The sequence below is a fragment of the Hypomesus transpacificus genome, chromosome 9 (genome assembly GCF_021917145.1).
Source record: "Hypomesus transpacificus isolate Combined female chromosome 9, fHypTra1, whole genome shotgun sequence".
NCBI classification, from domain to species: domain Eukaryota; kingdom Metazoa; phylum Chordata; class Actinopteri; order Osmeriformes; family Osmeridae; genus Hypomesus; species Hypomesus transpacificus.
The window spans coordinates 14,957,742-14,980,476 of NC_061068.1; the positions used below are offsets into that span (position 1 = coordinate 14,957,742).

General features: G+C 42.2%; 3 protein-coding genes across 7 annotated transcripts in view; 1 reads left to right on the forward strand and 2 right to left on the reverse strand.

Moving 5' to 3' along the window:
* Window positions 1–22,735, forward strand: part of LOC124471292 (NACHT, LRR and PYD domains-containing protein 12-like) — a 1,476,309-nt gene that overhangs the window by 529,959 nt on the left and 923,615 nt on the right. The window lies entirely within an intron of this gene.
* LOC124471300 (NACHT, LRR and PYD domains-containing protein 12-like) overlaps window positions 1–22,735 on the reverse strand; it is a 479,590-nt gene that overhangs the window by 91,032 nt on the left and 365,823 nt on the right. The gene's annotated exons all lie outside the window — the stretch shown is intronic.
* LOC124471296 (NACHT, LRR and PYD domains-containing protein 12-like) overlaps window positions 1–22,735 on the reverse strand; it is a 143,086-nt gene that overhangs the window by 20,903 nt on the left and 99,448 nt on the right. For 2 of the 5 annotated variants that reach the window (XM_047025746.1, XM_047025744.1), the window contains exons 3-7: window positions 5,675–5,717; window positions 5,476–5,528; window positions 3,098–4,856; window positions 2,796–2,963; window positions 216–386 (exon numbers count right to left, since the gene is read on the reverse strand). The exons of 1 other annotated variant lie outside the window; for it this stretch is intronic. In XM_047025746.1, coding sequence (XP_046881702.1) covers window positions 216–386; window positions 2,796–2,963; window positions 3,098–4,856; window positions 5,476–5,528; window positions 5,675–5,717 — 2,194 coding nt within the window. Of the gene's footprint in view, window positions 1–215; window positions 387–2,795; window positions 2,964–3,097; window positions 4,857–5,475; window positions 5,529–5,674; window positions 5,718–6,022; window positions 6,291–22,735 lie in introns of those variants that run through there. 2 more of the 5 variants (XM_047025745.1, XM_047025747.1) reach the window with 2 other exon arrangements.

The following is a 22,735-nucleotide window of genomic DNA, read 5'->3' on the forward strand; positions in this document are numbered from 1 at the left end:
CATCCTGCCTGCCCTGACTCTGAGTCTGCCTACTGCCCTGTACCTGAATAGCTCTGCCTTGTCAACGACAAACCTGGCCTGCCCTGGATAGTCTTTTCCGGCCCCCTTGTACCTTTAATAGACCACAAATTTACAACCAGTGTGTGGTGTGTGACTCAGTGTGTGGTGTGACATTTTAACTTTACTAATGTCTCATGTAGAACACAAATACAGACCTCAGTGTCTCCAGCTTGCAGAGTGGATTCCCCAGTCCAGCAGAGAGCACCTTCATGCCAGCATCCTTCAGATCATTGTTACTTAGATCCAGTTGTCTCAGGAAGGAGGCTGACGTTAGAGCTGAGCTCAGAGAAGCACAGCCTTCCTCTGTGATGTGACAGCCTGACAGCCTGTAGAAGGTAATCATTAAGAAGAATTACAGAATATCAGTCTGATTATTTTCCTCTTAAACACCAAGACGGTTTGATTAGTCAGAAGACTCTGTCTTGGTTGTTTGAGTTTCATCTCAATCTGAATCCTACCATCCTATAGTATGTCAGAAATTACACATCCAGTTAAATAGTAGTACAATACACCAAGAAAGTATTACATACTGCATCCAATAAAAGGTCTGTCAGTATCCAAGGCAGCACACTTTTGGCTACTGTATTTTCCGGACTATAAAACGCACTTAAAAGCCTTTAATTTTCTCAAAAAACAACAGTGCGCCTTATAATCCAGAGCACTTTATATATGGATTAATTCTGGTTGTGCTTACTGACCTCAAAGCGATTTTGTGTGGTGCACGGCACTCTGTCAAAATGTTTTAGAACGACTTTGGTAAACTTCAAAGCCGCACCGCTTGTAGCATTACGGCTACTGCAGTCAGACGTCGCAGAGTAATACATACGTGTTTCACTATAATATTACTGTGTGTGTGTATAAGGACCCCAAAATGGCACCTGTCAAGAGATACGTTTACGACGGAGACTTCAAACTCAAGGTTATCAGTCACGCAGAAGAAAAGTTATTGTGACTACGCTTTTTTTACGTGTTACAACTGAACAAGGTTGGGAGTTATTGTGAATACGCTCATTAACGTTTGAACAATGTTGAGAGTTATTGTGAACACGTTTAATAAAGTTTGACTGACTGACTTATCTGACTGTTTTGTTTTGCTTAATGCGCTTTATAGTCCTGTGCGCTTTATATATGAACAAATATCGAGAATAGACCATTCATTGACATTGCGCCTTATCATCCAGTGCGCCCTATAGTGCGGAAAATACGGTATTTCTTATACTCAACCCTTGATGTAGGGACAGTGGTGTTGACCACAGGGACAGATACAAAACATACTGCCCAAGCCATCATACCATAATATAATGAAGTAGTGTGTCTTAAATATATTCCTTTCCCACCCTGATCTGTTTCACCCATCTCATGTTTGTCTCCACCCCCTCCAGGTGTCTCCCATCTTCCTTCCTACCCTCATCCCTGTGTTTTCTGTTCGGGTCAATTCTTCTTGTTTGTCAAGCCTACAGTACCAGCATGTTTTTCTCTACCTCCTTTTGTCTTTTCAACCTCTTCTTAGTTCCTCTGGCAGCGTTGTAGTACTCGTGACTGGTGTCACATCTGGGAATATTACCAAATTGCCTGTGCATTGTTTAATTTATTTGTAAAATTGTAACTGTTATTGGATGTAAAACATCACACTTCAAATGCAACCAATAATTTAACTCCTTTCTCATTTTAAATTACCCATCACCCCAATTTACACCTCAAAAGGGAATGAGGAAGATAGGCCGCGAAACAGTGGCTGTCAGAAGATGTTGGCCAAATCAGCTATAATTACATTTGGTTACCTGAACCACAAAGAGTTTACATTAACGTCCAAAAGAAAACACACCATGTGTAATTATGAGACACTCACTGATGAGGCTGGGACTAGGCCTACATAAAACCTTTATCAGCATTTAGAAAGAAAACATCAAAACGCTTGCAAGCTGCCCCTGTACCAAAACTCTTCAGAACTCTTCTCTTCCCCCATTACACAAAGAGATTTAGCAAGTATTAGCTATGTAACATGCTGTATGTTTCAGGGGGTTAGTTTCAGTTGCTTGCCAAATTTAGTCAGTGATAACTAGCCAGGCCACCTAAAGCTATGTAGCTAATGATGAATATAAAGTTATGTTACCTCAACGTTAACTCATGTCAGCTGCATATCTCTCCCTACTTAATAAAGCTAACACTGTGGTAACGTGCTCCTTAACTTGAGTGAGAGAGAGATGTGAAAGCAGAGACAAGTACTAATGTGCCTCTAAGAAAAGAACAATTATTTAAATCATATGTAAAAAGCTGCATTGCCTGGCCACGGACACCGTACTACTTTAAGAGTGCTAATTACAGTAACAGATCAAATCTAACTTTTTACCTAGTCAAACCCTACTGCTTGTGTGTTTTGAGTGGTCTGGTGTTGATCCAATATCGCCCTGCCTTGTTCTTGGACTTGACCCGGTCTCAACCCCTCAAAGTCTTGGTCTTGTCTCGGTCTCGAAACACCTTCGTCTGTGTTTAGGTGGTCTTGACTACAACACTGTCCCCTGGTCCTGACCTCCTGCCTGGCCTGACTCTGAACCTGCCTGCTGCCCTGTACCTGAATGACTCTGCCTTGTGGATTACGACCCTTGACTGCCCTGACTATTCATTGGCCGGCCCCTTGTACCTTTAATAGACCACAAACATAAGACCAGTGTGTGATTCAGTGCGAGGTGTGAGATTGTAACTATAGTTGTGTCATGTTGAACATGAATACAGACCTCAGTGTCTCCAGTTTGCAGAGTGGATTCCCCAGTCCAGCAGAGAGCAGCTTCATGCCTGAATCCCCCAGGTTGTTGATACTCAAGTCCAGCTCTGTCAGATCTGAGGAGGGGAGAGCTGAGGCCAGCGCTTCACAGCACCGTTCTGAGAGGTTACAGTCATTCAGCCTACATGACAAGGAGAACATGAGACATCATTAGAGTCATAGTTTGAGTGATAGAATCATAAAACAATCAAATTTACATCACAATAGGTGCTAAGTCGTATTGTTATTTACATTCTTCAAATGCCTTATACATACAGAGCAGTTTTGGAGTCTTTGACCACTGGCAGCAGCCTCAGAAGACCTTCCTCTGATCTGGAGTATATCTTCAGGTCAAACACGTCCATCTTCTCTTCTGAAGTCAGCAACACAAAGAACAGAGCTGACAACTGTGTAGATGAGAGATTCTCACTGGAGAAACTTCCTGAGCTCAGGTAGTGTTGGATCTCCTCCACCAGAGAATGGTCATTCAGTTCATTCAGACAGTGGAACAGATTCATGCATCTCTCTGCAGAGGGATTCTCTCTGATCTTCTCTTTGATGTACTCGACTGTTTCCTCATGGCTCTGTCTGTTGCTTCTTGTATGAGTCAGTAGGCCTTGTAAGTCATTCTGGTTGGACTCCATTGAGAGGCCCAGGAGGAAGCGGAGGAAAAGGTCCAGTTGTCCATTCTTACTCTGCAAGGCCTTGTCCACAGCACTCTTGTAGAGTTGGACGTCAGATGTGACTGAGGTGGACTGAGACATCAGATTCTCATTGTTGTTGATGAATGAGAGAAACACAAACACAGCAGCCAGAAACTCCTGAAAGCTCAGATGGACAAAGCAGAACACCTTCTCCTGGTAGACTTTTCTCTCCTCTCTGAAGATCTGTGTGAACACTCCTGAGTATATTGAGGCATCACGGACATTAATTCCACACTCTTTCAGGTCTTTCTCATAGAAAATCAGGTTGCCTTTCTCCAGCTGGTGGAAGGCCAGTTTTCCCAGTGACTGAATACTCTGAATGCTCTCTTCATCCCAGTGTGGATCGGTCTCAGTTTTCCCTTGATACTTCACCTTCTTCTGTTTGGTCTGTAACACCAGAAACTGTGTGTACATCTCAGTCAGGGTCTTGGGCATCTTCTCTTTCTTCTCTGTTCTCAGCATGTCCTCTAGGACGGTCACACACATTAAGGAGAAGACTGGAATGTGGCACATGATGTAGAGAGTTCTTGATGTCTTGAGGTGTGAGATGATTCTATCGGCCAGGATCTTATCACTGCATCTCTTCATGATGTACTTATCCTTCTGTTGGTCATTGAACCCTCGTACCTCTGTCACCAGGTCAACGCACTCAGAAGGGATCTGATTGGCTGCTGCAGGTCGAGTGGTGATCCAGATGAGAGCAGAGGGAAGCAGGTTTCCTCTGATCAGGTTGGTCAGCAGCACATCCAATGAGGTGGACTCTGTGACATCACAGCACCTCTTATTCTTCCCGAAGGCTAAAGGCAGGCGACACTCATCCAGACCATCAAATACAAAGAGAACGTTGTAGTTGGAGATTTCAGATTCTCTCATTTCCATGGAGAAGTAATGTAGAAGTTTGATCAAACTGTACTCTTCTCCAACCAACAAATTTAGCTCTCGAAACGGAAGAGGAAAGATGAACTGGATTTCCTCATTAGCTAGTCCCTCAGCCCAGTCTGTGATGAACTTCTGCACAGAGACAGTTTTTCCGATGCCAGCAACTCCTTTTGTCAGAACAATTCTGATACGTGTGTCTCGTCCAGCTGAGGGTTTAAAGATGTTGTTGCATGTGATGGCTGTTTCTGGTCTTGCTGATTTCCTGGATGCTGTCTCAATCAATCTCACCTCATGTTCTTTATTGACCTCTGCACTCTCACCCTCTGTGATGTAGAGATCTGTGTAGATCTTATTGAGAAGAGCTGCATTTCCTTTTTTAGCTATGCCCTCAAAAACTTCTTGAAACTCCTCTTTTAGTTTCAGTTTGAAATGATTGATTAAGTCAAGAACACCTGGATAAAACATTTTATATTTATTAACATACCTATACAATGCAAGCCTTCTAACTGACAACACTCTCTCAAAGCTGTACAATAATATACTGCTAATACCTTCATAGCTCAACATATGAAGTGGATGTTGCTTTTGAATACAGTATTTAGAGACAGGAAGAGTCAAGTCCTGCATTGTGTCAAAGTCAGGTCTACAGTTTTTTGTGTTGATTGTTTTCCTGTAGCCATGCTGGTTGGACTGTCCCATTTCGACTTGTGTTGGTTGACAAAAATATTATGACTGATGAGATGAAATAGACATTATTTTCCCAAGGTACCTTTTTTCCTGACATACAGTATTTGAACAGTGTTGTACCTGTTGTATAATATAGACTAGAAAGACATACAGTATATGAACAGTGTTGTACCCTCTGTATAGAAAGATATACACTTCATCATATGGTTTAGTCCTGAGCCTAATGTTAATGTAGGGCTGTAATGAACAGGGAGACTAAAGAGGGTGTGTACTGTTGAGCATGAGGGGCTGAGCTGTTACTCTTTATCAAGCCGTGGGCTGATGGCTTTGGAAAGGCAGGTCCAAACAATTATAAAAGAAAGCAAGTTCAAAAGAAAGGCTCACCCTTGTCTTCACCACTCCTGTTTTTCTCTGTCCCTCTGTCTTCATTGAGGTGTCTGAAGAAGTGAAAAGATTCATGTCATTATTGTTTGTAGGTTTATATAGGTTTGCTGCTTTGAGGAACTGCATTATTTACACTTGATTATTGTGTCTTATGATTCCACATTAAAATACATCTGTTAAAATACGTCTACAGTCTTACGTTGGTGAGGAGGTGCTTTGCTGTGGGATCGGGGATGCTTCCTCTGAAACAAACAGAAAGGTTGGTGTGTAACTTGTCTGAATGGACAGAGACACCACCATGTATCAGGAGCATGAGTTCAGAACAGAAGGAGGCTCTCCTTACTGATGCTCAATGGCTTACTCAAATCATATTTAAAGAATATCATATTGTAACCCAGACATTTTTGTTTGAGTATTTTTTTTGATTTGCAATTGATACTTTTGAGAAAACATAAGCCAAATGATTACATTTTCACCTTTTTTCTGATGGTTTATCCCAAATTTCCAATTTGGGATAAAATAATAAAAATACCCATAGAACACTTACTCATCAGCCACTTAGCAAGATTATTCTGATCCATCTTCCTCAGGATCTCCACAGTGATCTTCAGAGCTCCTTCCAGTGTATATGTCTCCACCATCCTATCCACTGTGTCCAGTTCATCAGCGTTCTCCAACTTGTTCTTTGGGATGGGATTAAACCCATCCAGAACGTTATCCTGCAGGAACCATTTAAACTTCTTCCGCTCCTTTCCCTCTAGCTGCTGCAGAGTTTCCAACAGCTGATTTTTATTACTTGTAGCCATTGTGGATCACTGGAGAGAGTGGATTGTATGTTGCTTAGTAAAATAAGGGTCAACCATTTCTTAAAAACTAAACTTTAAGTGACAAAAGAGGTTTCTAAATTAGTATGTTAAAAGCCGTTGCCATGACACAAGTATTGTTGTTTTCTTTCAGACTCATTTTGTTTCACACTTCACAACATTTTGGTTATGTACTTGATTTTGTACTTTTGTTCTTCATCTGGTTCTGTGTGTGTCTGACAGTAATGCTGACAGTCTGATCACCTGTAGTGCTGCCTTGTACTCATCTGATCCCAAACTTGAAGACTGCTCTTACTGCTGTTGTTATTGTTACTGTTCATTGAACATTCTGTATAATTCAAGTCCAAACATATACCCCTCACTCTTGGTTGTTCCTGTTTGGAGTCTCATTACCGGAACTTTCTTATGTAAGGGTGCATGCATGCCCAAACATGATGGGAGAAAGGCAGAGGTTTGAAGGAGAGAGGGGGAGGAGTAGAGGAGGAAAAGGAGGTAAAGGAGACAGGGGTGAGGAGGAGAGAGGGGGAGGAGGAGAGGAGGAGAAAGGGGGAGGAATAGAGGAGAAGAGAGGAGGTAAAGGAGACAGGGGGTGAGGAGGAGAGAGGGGGAGGAGTAGAGGAGGAGAGAGGAGGTAAGGGAGACGGGGGGTGAGGAGGAGAGAGGGGGAGGAGTAGAGGAGGAGAAAGGGGGAGCATTTGATCCTGGTTATGGCGTGTTGTGACTCGCACTTGAGATCCTTTTTCTTAACCTGAATCTTGATGGAAAGGAGAGAAAAAGATAGAGAATGTCCACTGTGTATATGTGTGAATGTGTTTGTATCAGTGTAGCTACTGTATATGTAAACATACTGTATGTAAGTGTGAGTGGAGGTGAATGTAGTACACCACTGTGTGGTGTGGGTATGTATGTAGGTTTATATAATAATGATATTATATGTGTATGTTTGTAGGTGTTTGCTGTATACTCTACTGTATGCTTGTGTTTGATTTATAATATCCTAACTTGCCAATAAAGCACTTAAGAGTGTAAGAGGGGTAAGAAAGAGAGGGAGGGAAGGATAGAGAGTGTTTTCCATTATTGTGTGTAGAAGCACTAATAAGTGGTTCACACTGCAGCTATGTCCTAGTGCTGCCCCCTAGTGGTGCTACAGAACACTTGTCTCATTGAGACAATGTCAAGACTTTACAAGTGTTTACAGCAAGATTGTTGGACTATGTGGTTGTGTAGATGTAAAGGCAAGACCAGCCAATCAAAACACCACACAGTTGAAAGGTTACTTTGGTTGTGGCTTCTGTTTACATCCTGGTACTCTTGTAGAGATCCACACAGGATTGTAACAAGTCAAACTGAATGGGTGTAAACGGAGTGTGGGCTTTTCTATTGGTCCTCATATGTGACAGAGCCAAACACCTAAAAGCTGGGTCATCTCTGATGGTCCATATTTAAGATGAGCTGCTTCACTGCCTCTCTGAGTTTGTAGCTTTGTGGCAGTGGAGGACTCTACTGGAGATTCTACTGTAGAGATGGTCCTGTATACACAGCCATGTGTATTATATTGACCTCTTCTCGCTCTTTTCTTCCTCCATCTCTTTTCTTCTCTCATCCTTCCTCTACCTCCACTCCTCCATTTCTTCTGTACAGAATACACAGTCCTCTCTGTCTGGAAAGAGTGAGACAGGCTGTGTGTGTGGGATGTGTGTGCTTCTGTACGTGCATGCATGTGTGTGTGTCTGTGTGTGTGCGCATGTATGAATGTGTGGACGCGATGGATGTGTTCATTTTTATGTGTTTAAATGTATGCAAAAGTACATGTTTGAAAGTGGGTTGTATGTATACTGTATGTTTACTTACATTGCTACTTTAGCAATGTTTGAAATATTTCCAATGAAATATAAAATGTAGCCAATAAAGTACTTTAAATTTAAAGTAGACGGTAGAGAGAGGGAGAGAGAGAGAGGGGAGGGTAGAGAGGGAGTGAAAGAGGGAGAGAGGGGTAGAGAGGTAGGCAGAGAGGGAGAGAGGGTAGAGAGACAGAGATGGAGAGGTAAGGAGAGAGAGGGGAGGGTAGAGAGGGAGTGAAAGAGGGAGAGAGGGGTAGAGAGGTAGGCAGAGAGGGAGGCAGAGAGGGAGAGAGGGTAGAGAGACAGAGATGGAGAGGTAAGGAGAGAGAGGCGAGAGGGAGGAACATGCCTACTGTGTTACCCCTGTGTTTACTCATTGATGCACTTCAAAGAACCAGCTGTGGTCAGTTTATTAGTTGCTGCCAGTTTCTGAAGCATGTGCACAGTGGTATGGTGTAAGTCCATCCATGGGTTCCTATGTGGGCTTGTGTAGTGAGTGTTGGTATGTACTTGTGTGTGTTTTTGTCACTGTTTTCTGAGGTATTTTCTGAGGTTTTTGCATTGGCTTCCTGTCCAACAAAGAATTTACTTTAAAATCCTGCTGCTGGTTAATAAAGCACTGAATGGTTTAGGGCCAAAATACATTTGTGATCTGCTGCTACCTTATGAACCATCCCGACCCCTCAGGTCATCTGGGACTGGTCTACTTTGTGTTCCAAGAGTCAGAACTAAACATGGAGAAGCAGCGTTAAGTTTTTCCGCTCCGCATATCTGGAACAAGGTCCCTGAAAGCTGCAGGTCTGCTGAGACCCTCAGCTCCTTTAAATCCAGATTGAAGACTTTACTGTTTGCTGTTGCCTTTAATTAAACCAGATTCAAGGATAGCGATTTCTGCATCTCACTCCTGCATTCTATTTCTTAAACTGCACTGCAACTTTTATTTTATTTCTTGCTTTTTGACTGTTTTTAATGTTTTATTGAATGTTCCTAATTGTTTTTAAATCTTGTTTTCTTTTGCAATATGTTTTGATGCTTTTAATGGTTTTATGTGAAGCATTTTCAATTGCCTTGTTGTTAAAATGTGCTATACAAATAAACTAATCCACCACACCTATATAGGTCTCTATGTAGTCTAATCCACACCTGTGCAGGTCTCTATGTAGTTTAATCCACACCTGTACAGGTCTCTATGTAGTCTAATCCACACCTGTAAAGGTCTGGTCAGCAGTGTCACAGAAGGCTTCACAGATGCCCACAGACCAGCACCTATAACCAACCTGACCCAAACTCACTCTCCCTTCACTGCTGTTTCACTAATGGACACATCCCATCCCTTAATTATTGTTAACTGCTTTTTTCAGTTTAGGTCATACATGCATAACTTTGCAACCCCATGTGTGCAATCGTTTTTGTCACAGACTAAAAGCCAGCCATGACAGGTTAGGTTGTGCAAGGCTCCATCTTCTCTTCATGAGGAAGCGTTGTGGTCTCTTGGTCTCATTTCCTGCTCTAAACCAGTTCTCAGTTTGAGCTGAGTGGATCAGGAAGGGAAACTTCTCATCGTTTACAGACAGTATAGTTCCACAATGAGTGGAATATGTACCCGAGGAAGATCAAGTATCATCAGAAGTGAATAGTTGTACAGTATTTCAGTGGTCAGATTCAAGGAACATTGCAGTTAGCCAGATCACAGAGTAACTGCATCTTGGCTAACAAGCGCAAAGGAAAACCAATAACTAGTGCAACAATAACATTAGGCGTAAGTAATTGGCTTCAGTATATAGCAACAATAACAACTCGATTACAGTAACATCTCAATTCCTCAACTACATTCAAACAATGACGTGTCGATGACAGTAGTGACAACAACACCAGAACAATAACAGTGTGATGATGGATAGCAGGGTTGGGCTCTACTGTCCACATGGTCTGACTCACCACATATACAGTGTGATGATGGATAGCAGGGTTGGCCTCTACTGTCCACATGGTCTGACTCACCACATATACAGTGTGATGATGGATAGCAGGGTTGGCCTCTACTGTCCACATGGTCTGACTCACCACATATACAGAGTGATGATGGATAGCAGGGTTGGCCTCTACTGTCCACATGGTCTGACTCACCACATATACAGTGTGATGATAGATAGCAGGGTTGGCCTCTACTGTCCACATGGTCTGACTCACCACATATACAGTGTGATGATGGATAGCAGGGTTGGCCTCTACTGTCCACATGGTCTGACTCACCACATATACAGTGTGATGATGGATAGCAGGGTTGGCCTCTACTGTCCACATGGTCTGACTCACCACATATACAGTGTGATGATGGATAGCAGGGTTGGCCTCTACTGTCCACATGGTCTGACTCACCACATATAGAGCAGCTTGTGTCATTTTCAACCATGTGAAAACACCAGCCTAAAACATCTTTTTAATTCAAATTGCTGTGGATTACAAGCCCACATCTACACCCACGAGAGTAGAAGATTTGCTCTTTTGACCACAGAACCAATCAATCAATATGCTACTGTGAATAATGACATATTATCACACTTCACTTATTTGACTTTAATCATATCTGATTGTCTGGAGGATCTCTGGGTGCTCTGTATTGAAGTGATGTTCTGAAGGCATTAACTACCAAGTCCATGCAATGCAGATGTGAACATGTCCTGTTGAGAGACAGATCTCTGTTCAGGCTGTGTGACTGATGCTGACAGGAAACCACAAGGTGAGAAACAGCACGTACACAACTGGCTCATGTACATGGAGCCACGATTAGCTTCAACCTGCATGGGCTGCCATTATCAGTCTTCTAGTGTGTCAGTCTGAATACAACATGTAATAGTCACATTTCATGAACAGGAGTAATACAAAGTTTTATATGATGATAGTTTTCTTGTAGGCAGAATATTAGCCTGAATATGACATACTGTCCCCTGACTGCTGTTCTAATGAGGAAGTTGAACATGCTAAAGTCTGCTGTATCAGATGAAACTCTCTCCTCAGAACATGACAGCTCTCAACTCAGGCTCTTCCAGGAACAACAACACCTAAACACATTTACAGTCATGGGTTTGACAAAGATGACCAGAGAAAGACCAGGGTTGTGTCTTAGTATTATATCTGTCTCTACTTCTCCTTCATCAGCACTGATCTGGAAACCAGAGAGAATAAACAACATGGGCCACTGGGAATGACCTTTCACCTGTCAACTCTGTCTGACCAGGGAGGTACTGCAGGGATTGACCTTTCACCTGTCAACTCTGTCTGACCAGGGAGATACTGCAGGGAATGACCTTTCACCTGTCAACTCTGTCTGACCAGGGAGGTACTGCAGGGAATGACCTTTCACCTGTCAACTCTGTCTGACCAGGGAGGTACTGCAGGGAATGACCTTTCACCTGTCAACTCTGTCTGACCAGGGAGGTACTGCAGGGAATGACCTTTCACCTGTCAACTCTGTCTGACCAGGTAGGTACTGCAGGGAATGACCTTTCACCTGTTAACTCTGTCTGACCAGGGAGGTACTGCAGGGAGGTCACAATTGTTGTTGTTGATCAGACTAGTTTTTTTTTTTTTTTGTATTTTTTATTTAATGTCTTTAAATACACATTAACATGAATCCGACATATTGTAGCGAACGGATAAATGGAGGCAGAAGACGTTATCTTTCACAAAGAGGAGGACCTGCCCCTATCACTGCTCTGCCAATCACAAGGCCACATGTTACACGGTGGCTCTGTCAGGTTCCCCGTGATTGGCCGAGAGCTTATTCAGTCCCCAGCTGACTAAGATCTCTAACCCAATATTATAGAACAATAATAATTTAACAACAGGGTAGCTATGTTCATACATGGCACAAGGCCCAGTTTAATATAAAACAACATTTTATGCAACACATGTAATAGGGGGTCCCTGCTCCATCTCTCCATCAGTTTGGGGGTCCTACAAATAGGTTTGAACAATATATATATATTTTTTATCAAATGATAACTCTACAGAACATGCTAGATCTACAAATAGGTCTGAACATTGACCAAGATGGGAGGTAACCTAAAGACTCCTGTAGAGCAGACATGGTTCACTTTGTCTGAATAACGACCGGTCACCACAACTTTCAGAAGATAAATATCAAAAACACATTGCAGTTTTTTTTTGCTGAATGTAAATATTTCACACACACCACAGTCTGGAGTCTGGTGAAGTCAGTCTTTTGGTCTGTTGACCCACCAGAACGTGAGTCTGAACTAGATCTATGTTGACTGAAGGTCTGAAGGTCTACAGCAGTACTGTTCAGGTGAATGCCCATCATAGTGAATCAGCACAGTAAACAACAAACACCCAACAGTGCTGTTCACCAAGTCAATTGATTGAGGTGCATGGAGTTCTGTAAATCATTTCATAAAATCTCCTCTGTTTCAGTCAATAAAATAACGTACATTACACTTACTGTATTGTGTCTTTTCTTTATGATTGCAGGTTGGGAGTGGACATTTCCTGTGGAGAACGGTTCTCTTATTGAGCTGTGATACTGAAACTGACACGTAGCTGAAAGAGGAAGAGGGAAACCAACAGGAAGAACACAAGTTGAGACCAGGGTTAAACACTGAGGGATTCGTCCAGTCAGAAAGGTTAACACAATGGTGCCGTCTGGAAATAGTTTGTCTTTGGTCTACTCTGTCATTAACATTGGATTTGGACTAGTGACTTTGCAACCCTACTGCCCATTGTATTTATTTTACACTTGTACTTTGTCCATTTGAGAGGACATCTTAGGCTTTCCAATGATGTCACAAATGTGAATGACTTCAAGAACAGCAGTTAGGTAAATACATTATAGGGGTATAACTATAACAGATAAAACATTTGTGAAATATTTGAAAGCCATGAATCAACCCCAAACCGGCATGTCATGTAACATGTAAACCTCTAAAGAGCTTTCTCCTGGCTGTCAGGAGGATCTAGATCTTTGCTGAATAACTGTGCAGCCTGTGTGTCCTGACTGCTGCACAGAACATGCTGCTCAGACACCAGATGGATCATGTCAGGGTGAAGTGTGTTTACTGCATGTGTTTGTGTATGAGGGAGATCTAACACTGTGTTCCTGTAGTGTTGCTGAGGCACTACATTACAGTAATACCAGAGGCTGGCAGTATTGACAGCAACTCATGACTTATTATACATAATTAGGGAACACAATGAAACGATCACCTTCAGATTCACAACAGATACACAGAAGTGACACAATGTTATGAGCAGGTGAGGTGTGCTTAACTCCTAGTGAACAAGGATCAGATAAACCATCTCTGAGAATGTTGTGACTTCCTGTTGTAGTCTTAACAGTTCTTTCAGTTCTCACCTAAATTACATTTACATGTATTCATTTAGCAGACACTTTTATCCAAAGTGACTTACAAGAAAGAGCTTTACGTAGTGTACAGGTCAATGATCCTAAATGTGCTGACAGGGACAGCATTTCAGGAAGTGAAACTTGATGAGGCCTATAATTGACATTTGATCATTTTAGCAGACACTCTTATCCAGAGCGACTTACAGTAAGTACAGGGACATTCCCCCTGAGGCAGGTAGGGTGAAGTGCCATGCCCAAGGACACAACGTCATTTGGCACGATATTGAACTTTTCATTCGGCTAGCACAAACCATTGTAATCTCACATATATATTCTTATTTATTATTGTTTATTTTCGCGCCCCTAAGGCTCAGTCAATATTTGGACTACATACACACATTGGTGTCAAAAGTTTCGTCTCGGTAGCGATTGCGTTGCTTCTATTCGGATTTACGTTCCGTTGCACAGTTTAGGAGGTTACAACGTTTTTGTGGCGACAAAGTGCCTTTAGTCGACGAAGGGTAATCTGTGCTAGCTATGTCACCACGTCAACACAAGTTAGCATGGACGTATGGATACAACGTGATAGAGACGTTCTAGCACACAAATTGGAGCTTGGATTACGAGTGAAAAATACCACCCCAAAAAATCCCAACCATTTGGCCTTGTTGAGAAAGCGATTTAGAGTGGAACTGAAATCTCGGATCTTTGATTTAGCTCGTCAAATTCTTTGTAATTTGAGCGAGTGCGGGTCGCCCGTGAGACCGCCTAGTCTTTTGGTGCCAGCCAGGCCGTCATAGTAGTATTTTGGTAGTTAATTTTATAGTTCAATTTTACAGGAAAAAACAGAAAGAGGGAAATTTCATATGACTATTGTGAAGACATCCAGGTGGTGAGATTTTAATGCAGGTTGCTGTAAAAACGTTGATTTGTTTGCTACGGGAGAGACCCGTCAGCCTCCATTGACGATTGCGGCAGCAACAACAGTGTTGTTAACGTCGACAACAGTCGATCTGCGTCCGGTGAGTATTTTCTTAATTTCGTAGCTACCAGGGTAAATTCTACATCCATGGCGATTGTGAAGACAGCCAGCGGGTCAGCATATTTTAGTTATTTGTGTAAAACTTGGAATTTGAGTGAGACCGTGTCTTGTTTTGACGTTAGCCTCAGAGTCACAGACTCTGCTCGCCCACTGGCAGTGTGTAGTAGTAGGCTACAGTACTGTTTTCAATGCCACAGCTATGGCTAAACTTTATTATGTCTTATTACACGGCTGTTCGTAATACTGTAGAATGCTTCATTCACTTGAATGGGGCATCCCAACGTTCTGCGGTGAACAATTTTCTCATATTTGACCGTTGCCATGCATATTTGACAGCTGTCAAGGGAAGTGGCCTTTTTGCCTCGGATTCATGTCTTTCGTAGCACTCCACAAGTAGTCCGGTAACTTTTCAACCCCAGCGTCCTCTATTGCTTAGCGACGTCAGCTGATTTGAAACCTAAAGAACGTTCAAAGTCTATGAAGTTCAACGTCTTGGCGAACTTCTCTGCTGATCGACAATACGAATGGTAAGAAATACATTGTAAAAAGACACACTGTGTCAAGTTATTTTTGTTGGCAAGTAGCCGTGTAATAAGCAGGATTATGTATAGAACGCCGGTCATTATTGGGAAAATAAGCCCCGACAGGGCGAACAGCACCCCCGACGCCAAGCGACAGTCAAATCAACACAGGTGGGAGGTCGTTAAGCTCTGACTGTTTAGACAGTGTTGCTAACACACGTTAGCCTATGATCACATTTACAGACACACTAGACACCTCTTAGTGCTCCACGGCCCACCGTCATTATGCTGCTTGCTAAAGCTGCTCATGCCTGCATGGCCAGAAGTTAGTTCTTTGTAAGATGAGACAATTTCTATGAACCATCTAAAGACTAAACAAACGGTATCTAGTACCATGAATGCAACGTCTTCTGTCTGTGCTTGCGAAGGCTGTGTTGATGTCACCCCCATATTCCTTGTGAGGGTAAAACCTCCCATATTGTGATACTATTTAACTGCCCTTCATTCCTGTATTCATGGTCAAGTCCTCTGAGATGCTCAGCTTGAGTGTATCAGACAACTGCACCTAACAGATCTGGAATAAATGTTTAATTTTGTCTTTAATTTGTACTTTTGACTTCATTGACTTTCACAGCAGTTGGGTAAGATAAGAGACTTCTTCAGTACTCATAGCTCCACTTTCCCCCAGAGGTTCAGCCTCCTGGTCCAGATGTATAAAGGGACACATGAACATGGCTGAGGTTCAGCCTCCTGGGTCCAGATGTATGAAGGGACACATGAACATGGCTGCAGAAACATGTGGACGGGTGTTTCAACACAGTTTCAGATTGATGAAGGAACACGTGGTGTAAGAATCTGTGTACCTTCTGTGCACTTTAGAACCCATGCGTAGGCCTACACCATGTTTTAAGATGTGATACGGCAACACAGAGGGACCAAAAGGCAAAGAGAAAGTGCATGCATCACAAATGACAGTTTTACTTGATCTTCAATGGGAGTAAATTGTGTAGGTTATCTAAATAATGCCAATTATCTCGTTTTAGCCTATTTAGTCAGAATTTTGTTTTGTGAATTTGGCCCGCAAAAAAAGATCATGTTAACACAATGGCACAATGATTTGATTAATTATTTTTGGGTTAGGGTCGCACAATCACTAGTTAAGTGGTGTCTATGAAGACTAATGTGCAGGGGCGTAACTCTAGGGGGTACAGCAGGTGCTGTAGCCAGGCTCAAAAACATGCGTCTCTCGACCGCCCCCCCGTCCAAGCTAAGTCACATGACTTTCCCTCTGTACAGTGATGTACTACCTGGATATACTTTTGTTCAAATACACGCTATTAATAATCTTCCTGTCGTGTCAAATACTAATTATACAGCTAAAAAGGCAAACTTATCTCAGTCATGGTTGTTATTATTTTTTGGGGAAAAGTAGCAATTTATACCAAAATCATATGCTTATCCTACATGTTGTATAGAAACTATCAAAAAAACTATTAAATGAAAAAGTTCTTATTTTCTTTGGTATTTTTGTGATTAGCAATGATGATTGCTGGGTAATATGTATGTTGTTGTCCAATGTCAAGTCTCTATTTGATCATGTGACATACATTTGATACAATACGCCATAGTTAAGTAACGGGTATGCAACGGACGTGGTCTTGCAAGCAAACTCCGTCAGAGCTATCTGGCCGCACCGACCAGGAGTCGAACTCACCACCTTTGACTTGCCAAGCGCAACCACTACCAGCTACGCCAAAGAAAAGCTAGCTAATCATTGACGGGTGGCCTATTACATACCCGAGGAGTGAGTTTCACCAGTTCACACCGGCTACAGTTACACCAATTCGAATGTCACAACAACGCAGTTCATTGAGCACAGCACAACTGAACGTGTAGCAATGCCTTTTAAGCATAAGAGTGGAAGCAAGAAAAGGCAAGAGAAAAAATAACAAGATGAGAAGGCGGCAACGCTGCCAAAATTAGATTATTTTTAACTAGACCATCAACAAGTCGCCAGCCCACGAAATCCGCCACGGACGACCCCGACACGGACGACCCCGACACGGACGTCCCCCCTGCTAGCAGCAGTGCAGCTGGGATCAGTATCGCTGCCCGCAGACAGGTAACCTACGGCTATTGTGATAGATATACATTTTAAGCCAAGTTATAGCCTACATACATTATGGTCGGGCAGGATAAATAGGATACAAGTTGAGTAAATAGTGGTAACTACTTGGTGGATAGCAAATTATTATGTTATTATGTATTATGTTATGCCAATAGCCTAGCAGGGTGCTAGGGAGGCTATTCCTAGGAGGGGGAGGGGAGCCAAATGTAACATAGTGTTTCCCCATCTATTCCAATTTAAAACATTTTTTTTGCGTTCACTAGGGGGTGGGGGGGGGGGGCATAATATCTTGTACCTGGGCCTGTCGTTACTATGTTACGCCACTGCTAATGTGTGATATGTGTCACATACGCAGTGTTCACAAATCTGAGAAAAACTGTGTACAGTTTCCAGTTCTCATACTTTTTGCATAAATTGATCTTGTCCTGCCTTACAATCTCCTGCAACTTAGCCTCCTTCCCCCTTTAGAGAGAAAGAAGGGAGGGTTGTAGCTCAGTGGTTAGAGCACCTGACTGCAGCTCGAGAGGTAGCAGGTTCAAATCTCCCTATGTACTGTGTGTTGATTTGGATAAATATCAGTAAGAACTGCTCTGGATAAGAGCGTCTGCTAAATGACTAAATGTAACTGTGTGAGAAAGTAGGTTATATACTACAACTTGTGGTGTGTCTTCATTATGCAGAGAGATGAAGGGCCCTATTTTAACGATCTGAAACGCAAGTATCAAAACGCAAAGCGCAAGTCACTTTGTGGGCGGGACTCTGGCGTGACTCTTATTAATGTGCTGCCTTCGGGTCACATGACCCAAAGGTTCATAACGAACCATCGTTGTGTTTACACAATTTTACCCAATACAAAAACAAATAAAAATAATTTTATTTTAACCTTCGCAATGTGTGTGGTCTGAGACAGCCCAACGGTTAAAAGAAAATGCTTCACTTTGTTTTTGTATGCGGTACAGTTGTCGCAATACGACGGTGGGTCACAATGACTGATGGGTCACAATGACCCGAAGATAACACAAGGGTTAAGAGACTTGTTGCTCTTGTTGGTTAGTTGTAACTGACTTAAAACTATTGTGCTTGGTGTGTAATATATTTTTGTTGCTTGCTTTTTTCCACAGGTACACCCTTGCACTTTTCGAGGTTCATGTTGTTTAATTGTATCTTGTTTAACTACATGCTCTTATGGTTCTTCCCTTTGGGACTTATTTAGTTTTCACAATGTATGCTTCATGTTTTGGTTACCAGCAATGTTTGGGGCTATCTCGTTGCTATGATCAGTGACCTTTGCACTTTTGTAAAGCTCTCTTTTGAAAGTCGCTTTGGATAAAAGCGTCTGCTAAATGCATAAATGTAAATTAGGCTTTGAAAATGTGAGACAATTGTGAAGCTCCGCCCCCTCGAATGTATTGAATTTAGCAACAACAACAAGCTAAATCAATTGCAGCTGTCAGAACAGACCTACATGCAGTCTATGAATTTTTTATGTAATTATTTTGTCTTTGCATCCTACCAGCTTCCAGAGTAACAGAATGCAGGTTGGGTTTTTGCCCCACCGATTCAAAACCTGAGCTGAAAACGGTTGTTCAACGGTCTACCTCCAAGTTTCAGTGTGACAAAGTTTTCACCCTTTGTACATGCTTTTAACTACTCCTTTCACACGTATATAATGTACTGAGAAGCAAATCATGGAATTAGCTTTACAGCATCTTTAACACATTATCACTTTCAACAACCTTAACTCAAGAGACCTAATGAACCGTGTAATCTTATCTAAACAGCTTTACTGCCTTCTCTGAAACTGCTCTCTCTGTCATCACATGTTCTGTAATAACACCCAGTCCAGTAGACATCTGTACAGTGTAGACAATGATTAACAGGAAAGACCAAGACTACATCTGATGCACCTTATTATCTTTTTGCAGGATTTTTACACACAGTAAACACACACCTTAAAACTATGATATGAACTGAACTATGAACTAGTTCAGAATTTAAATGGTGAACTATGAACGTGAACAATTCATGTTTACTTGTATGAACTGAACTTTGAACGAGTTCATGAGAGGTATGAACGTGCACAACAAGGCAGATTATCTTATGAGAAGGCAAGACAGGACCTAGGAAGAACCAGTACTCCCCACAGGGAAAGTTAAGTAATAAGGAAACTATTGACGGGTTACTGAAGGCTGATGTCCTGGTACACTGTAGCACATGTAACACGAGAGATGGAGAGAATAATGGACAGAGACAGAGGGAGAGAGAGAGGCAGGTGTGTGTAGTGTGTGTACTTTGCAGAAAGATGAAAAGAGAGAGAGAGGGAGAGCTGGTGTGTTTGAGACGGATGAGTAGATTAAATAAGAGTCAGAAAGTCAGGAAGGGAGGGACTGTCAGAGCTGCTGGTAGAGGTGTTCATACTGGGAAAACATCACCAAGTCTAACTCTGCAATATCAACATTGGATTAGATCCTATTATTTAACACATTATCACTTCCAACGACTTTAACTCAAGAGACATAATGAACAGTGTAATCTTTTCTAAATCAGCTTTACTGCCGTCTCTGAAACTGCTCTCTCTGTCATCTCTCTACTGTCGGAGACAACCACTACGCCTCATTCAGACAGTTTAAACGGCTGCTAGATGACGCTGTTCATTTTCAATGCGCCGATAGTTCGGCTCTTTGGGCCGGCACAATCCGGAAGAAACCACCAAAGCTTCACACGGCATCGTTCGCCCATCCCTACTCAAAATGCTCAAAACGGGAAACACACAGGGTACAAAGGGTAATGCCAAGGCAAAGACTGGAGACAAAGCTGCTCTCCTCTCTCTGTCCCCCCTCCACACTTCCCCTGTGGTGTGGGGGGTTTGAGCTGTCAGCACCTGGCTGCTCGTGGGTCGGACAACGCTGGACCTGGTCGCCAGTGGACGTCGATCTGTGACAGTCTGCCAAAGCTGGATCTAGTCGCCAACCGGAATCCAGACGGGCGACAGCGAATTTCCCGGTCCCTTTCCTCACAACCCCCCCTGCCTGTGATGCTGCACTGCCTGTGATGTTGCACCGATCACAGTCTCCAGCCCTGTGGCTACCACTGGTTAGACTGACATCTACCAACTGACCCAAGTTGAACACTGGATTTTGGTGTTTTAACACCCATTGACACTTCCCTGCAGTATGACTAGGTTAAGCCTGTGTTCTGCACCTCTCTTTCACCAACCGTCTCTGGAGGAGGGGATCTCCCACTGAATTGCTCCTTTCAAGGTTTCTTAAATTTGTTCTCCTCTAGAATTTTTTTCTGGGAGTTTTTCCTTGTCTTCCTTGAGGGTTTAGGTGGGTTGAGGTGCAGTTCTATGGGCGTATGTGAACCCCATTGTGACATGCTTGCATGTAAAAAGGGCTATAATGTACAAATACATTTTGAATTGATTTGGTAATTATTTTCCTCCGTTCCTTTCAGCCAAAACAGTTCTAACCATTTCTCTTTATTGTCTCTCTCTCTCTCTCTCTCTCTCTGTCTCTCTCTCTCTCTGTCTCTCTCTCTGTCTCTCTCTCTCTCTCTCTCTCTCTACATATTGAAACCATTTCAAGTCTGAGTAAAATATTGTTTTAACTGACACTTTTGTGGTGGAAGAGAACATTATTGTTCCTACCCTCCCTGCTCTCTGACAGTAAACTCAGTAACAGTGACTAAATTACATGTTCTGTGTTGAGAAACTCTGTGTTCTGTGTAAACTATGTAATGAATGAGGAAACACCTGTAGTTTAGCCCAGGCAGCACCAGCAGTTATGGATCCCATGACAAAGTACTGGGTACCTGGTTACTTTGGGATTTGAAATAGTAACTTTGCTTTGGGTCTATTTCTAGGTAAGATATATGTTGATGTCAACACAGTCATATGGACTATGAAACCTATTATGTCCAGAAACATGACCTGTCCCTTATGAATATAATCATGCCACTCTGCTGCACGTCGGACGGTTCACACCTCCGCATCGTCCATTATCAGGTGATAATCGACACCTCGTTGGGCATTATCCCTTACATATAGTACAACTTTTTATACATTAACATAAACCACCTTGAAACCGACCCTTATACAAAGAGACACTTTTACATACAACACACTATAAATCCCTACCAAAACTCTCAACACTCGAGTGAGAGACACAGAGACAGAGAGACGCAGGTGTGTGTGGCGTGTGTGTGTTCATTATGCAGAGAGATGGAGAGAGTTATGGACAGAGAGACAGAGGGAGAGAGAGAGGCAGGTGTGTGTAGTGTGTGTATCATGCAGAGAGATGGAGAGAGAGACAGAGGGAGAGCTGGTGTGTTTGAGATGGATGAGTAGATTAAATAAGAGTCAGAAAGTCAGGAAGGGAGGGACTGTCAGAGCTGCTGGTAGAGGTGTTCATACTGGGGAAACATCACCAAGTTTAACTCTGCTATATCAACATTGGATTGGATTATATTATTTAACACATTATCACTTCCAACTCAAGAGACCTAATGAACCGTGTAATCTTATCTAAACAGCTTTACTGCCTTCTCTGAAACTGCTCTCTCTGTCATCACATGTTCTGTAATAACACCCAGTCCAGTAGACATCTGTACTTTAGACAATGATTAACAGGAATGACCAAGGATCTGTACTGTACATTTGTACTCAAAATCACCTTCAGTGTGAGAAATTGACAAATTAAGACAGACATACACATATTACCATTAAACTCATTAACATCCTTCATTTTCTACTGGATATGGTTCTTCATGTTAGTTATCAACCAAATGTTCCTACGGTTCAGCCATGTCTGTTGACCATAACCTGGTCCTCCATTTAGGAGGATTGTAGATCCAAGCGTTCAAATACGTATAATCATCCTCACTTCATACCTGACCTGACAATAATCTCTGGAGGGACTTACCTCTGCTTTCTGCTTGTCTGAATTCACAACCCAACGTCAAGCAGGCAGTGTCCTCTGTGCTGGAAAAGAAATGTGTTGATGCTGTTTGTGCTGATTCCACAATGAAGAAGTACAGAACAAGACAACAGGTTAAAGTCTGGTCATATACACACCATCATGAGAGCTGTTTACTACTTAACCCTTCAGGTAAGAGGGCCCTGGGTGTACTGTCAAATCAGAACATCAATACACTGTAGCTAATACAGAATACTGTCTATCCATCTACTCCTGCTTGCTTACTGTTTCTGTGAGCTACTAACTCATATATTTACTCAGTTAGAGCTACTAACTCATGTATTTACACAGTTAGAGTTAATAACATGTATTTACACAGTTAGAGTTAATAACATGTATTTACTCAGTTAGAGTTAATAACATGTATTTACACAGTTAGAGTTAATAAAATGTATTTACACAGTTAGAGTTAATAACTCATGAATTTACACAGTTAGAGTTAATAACATGTATTTACACAGTTACAGTTAATAACATGTATTTACACAGTTACAGTTAATAACTCATGTATTTACACAGTTACAGTTAATAACTCATGTATTTACACAGTTAGAGTTAGCTGCTAT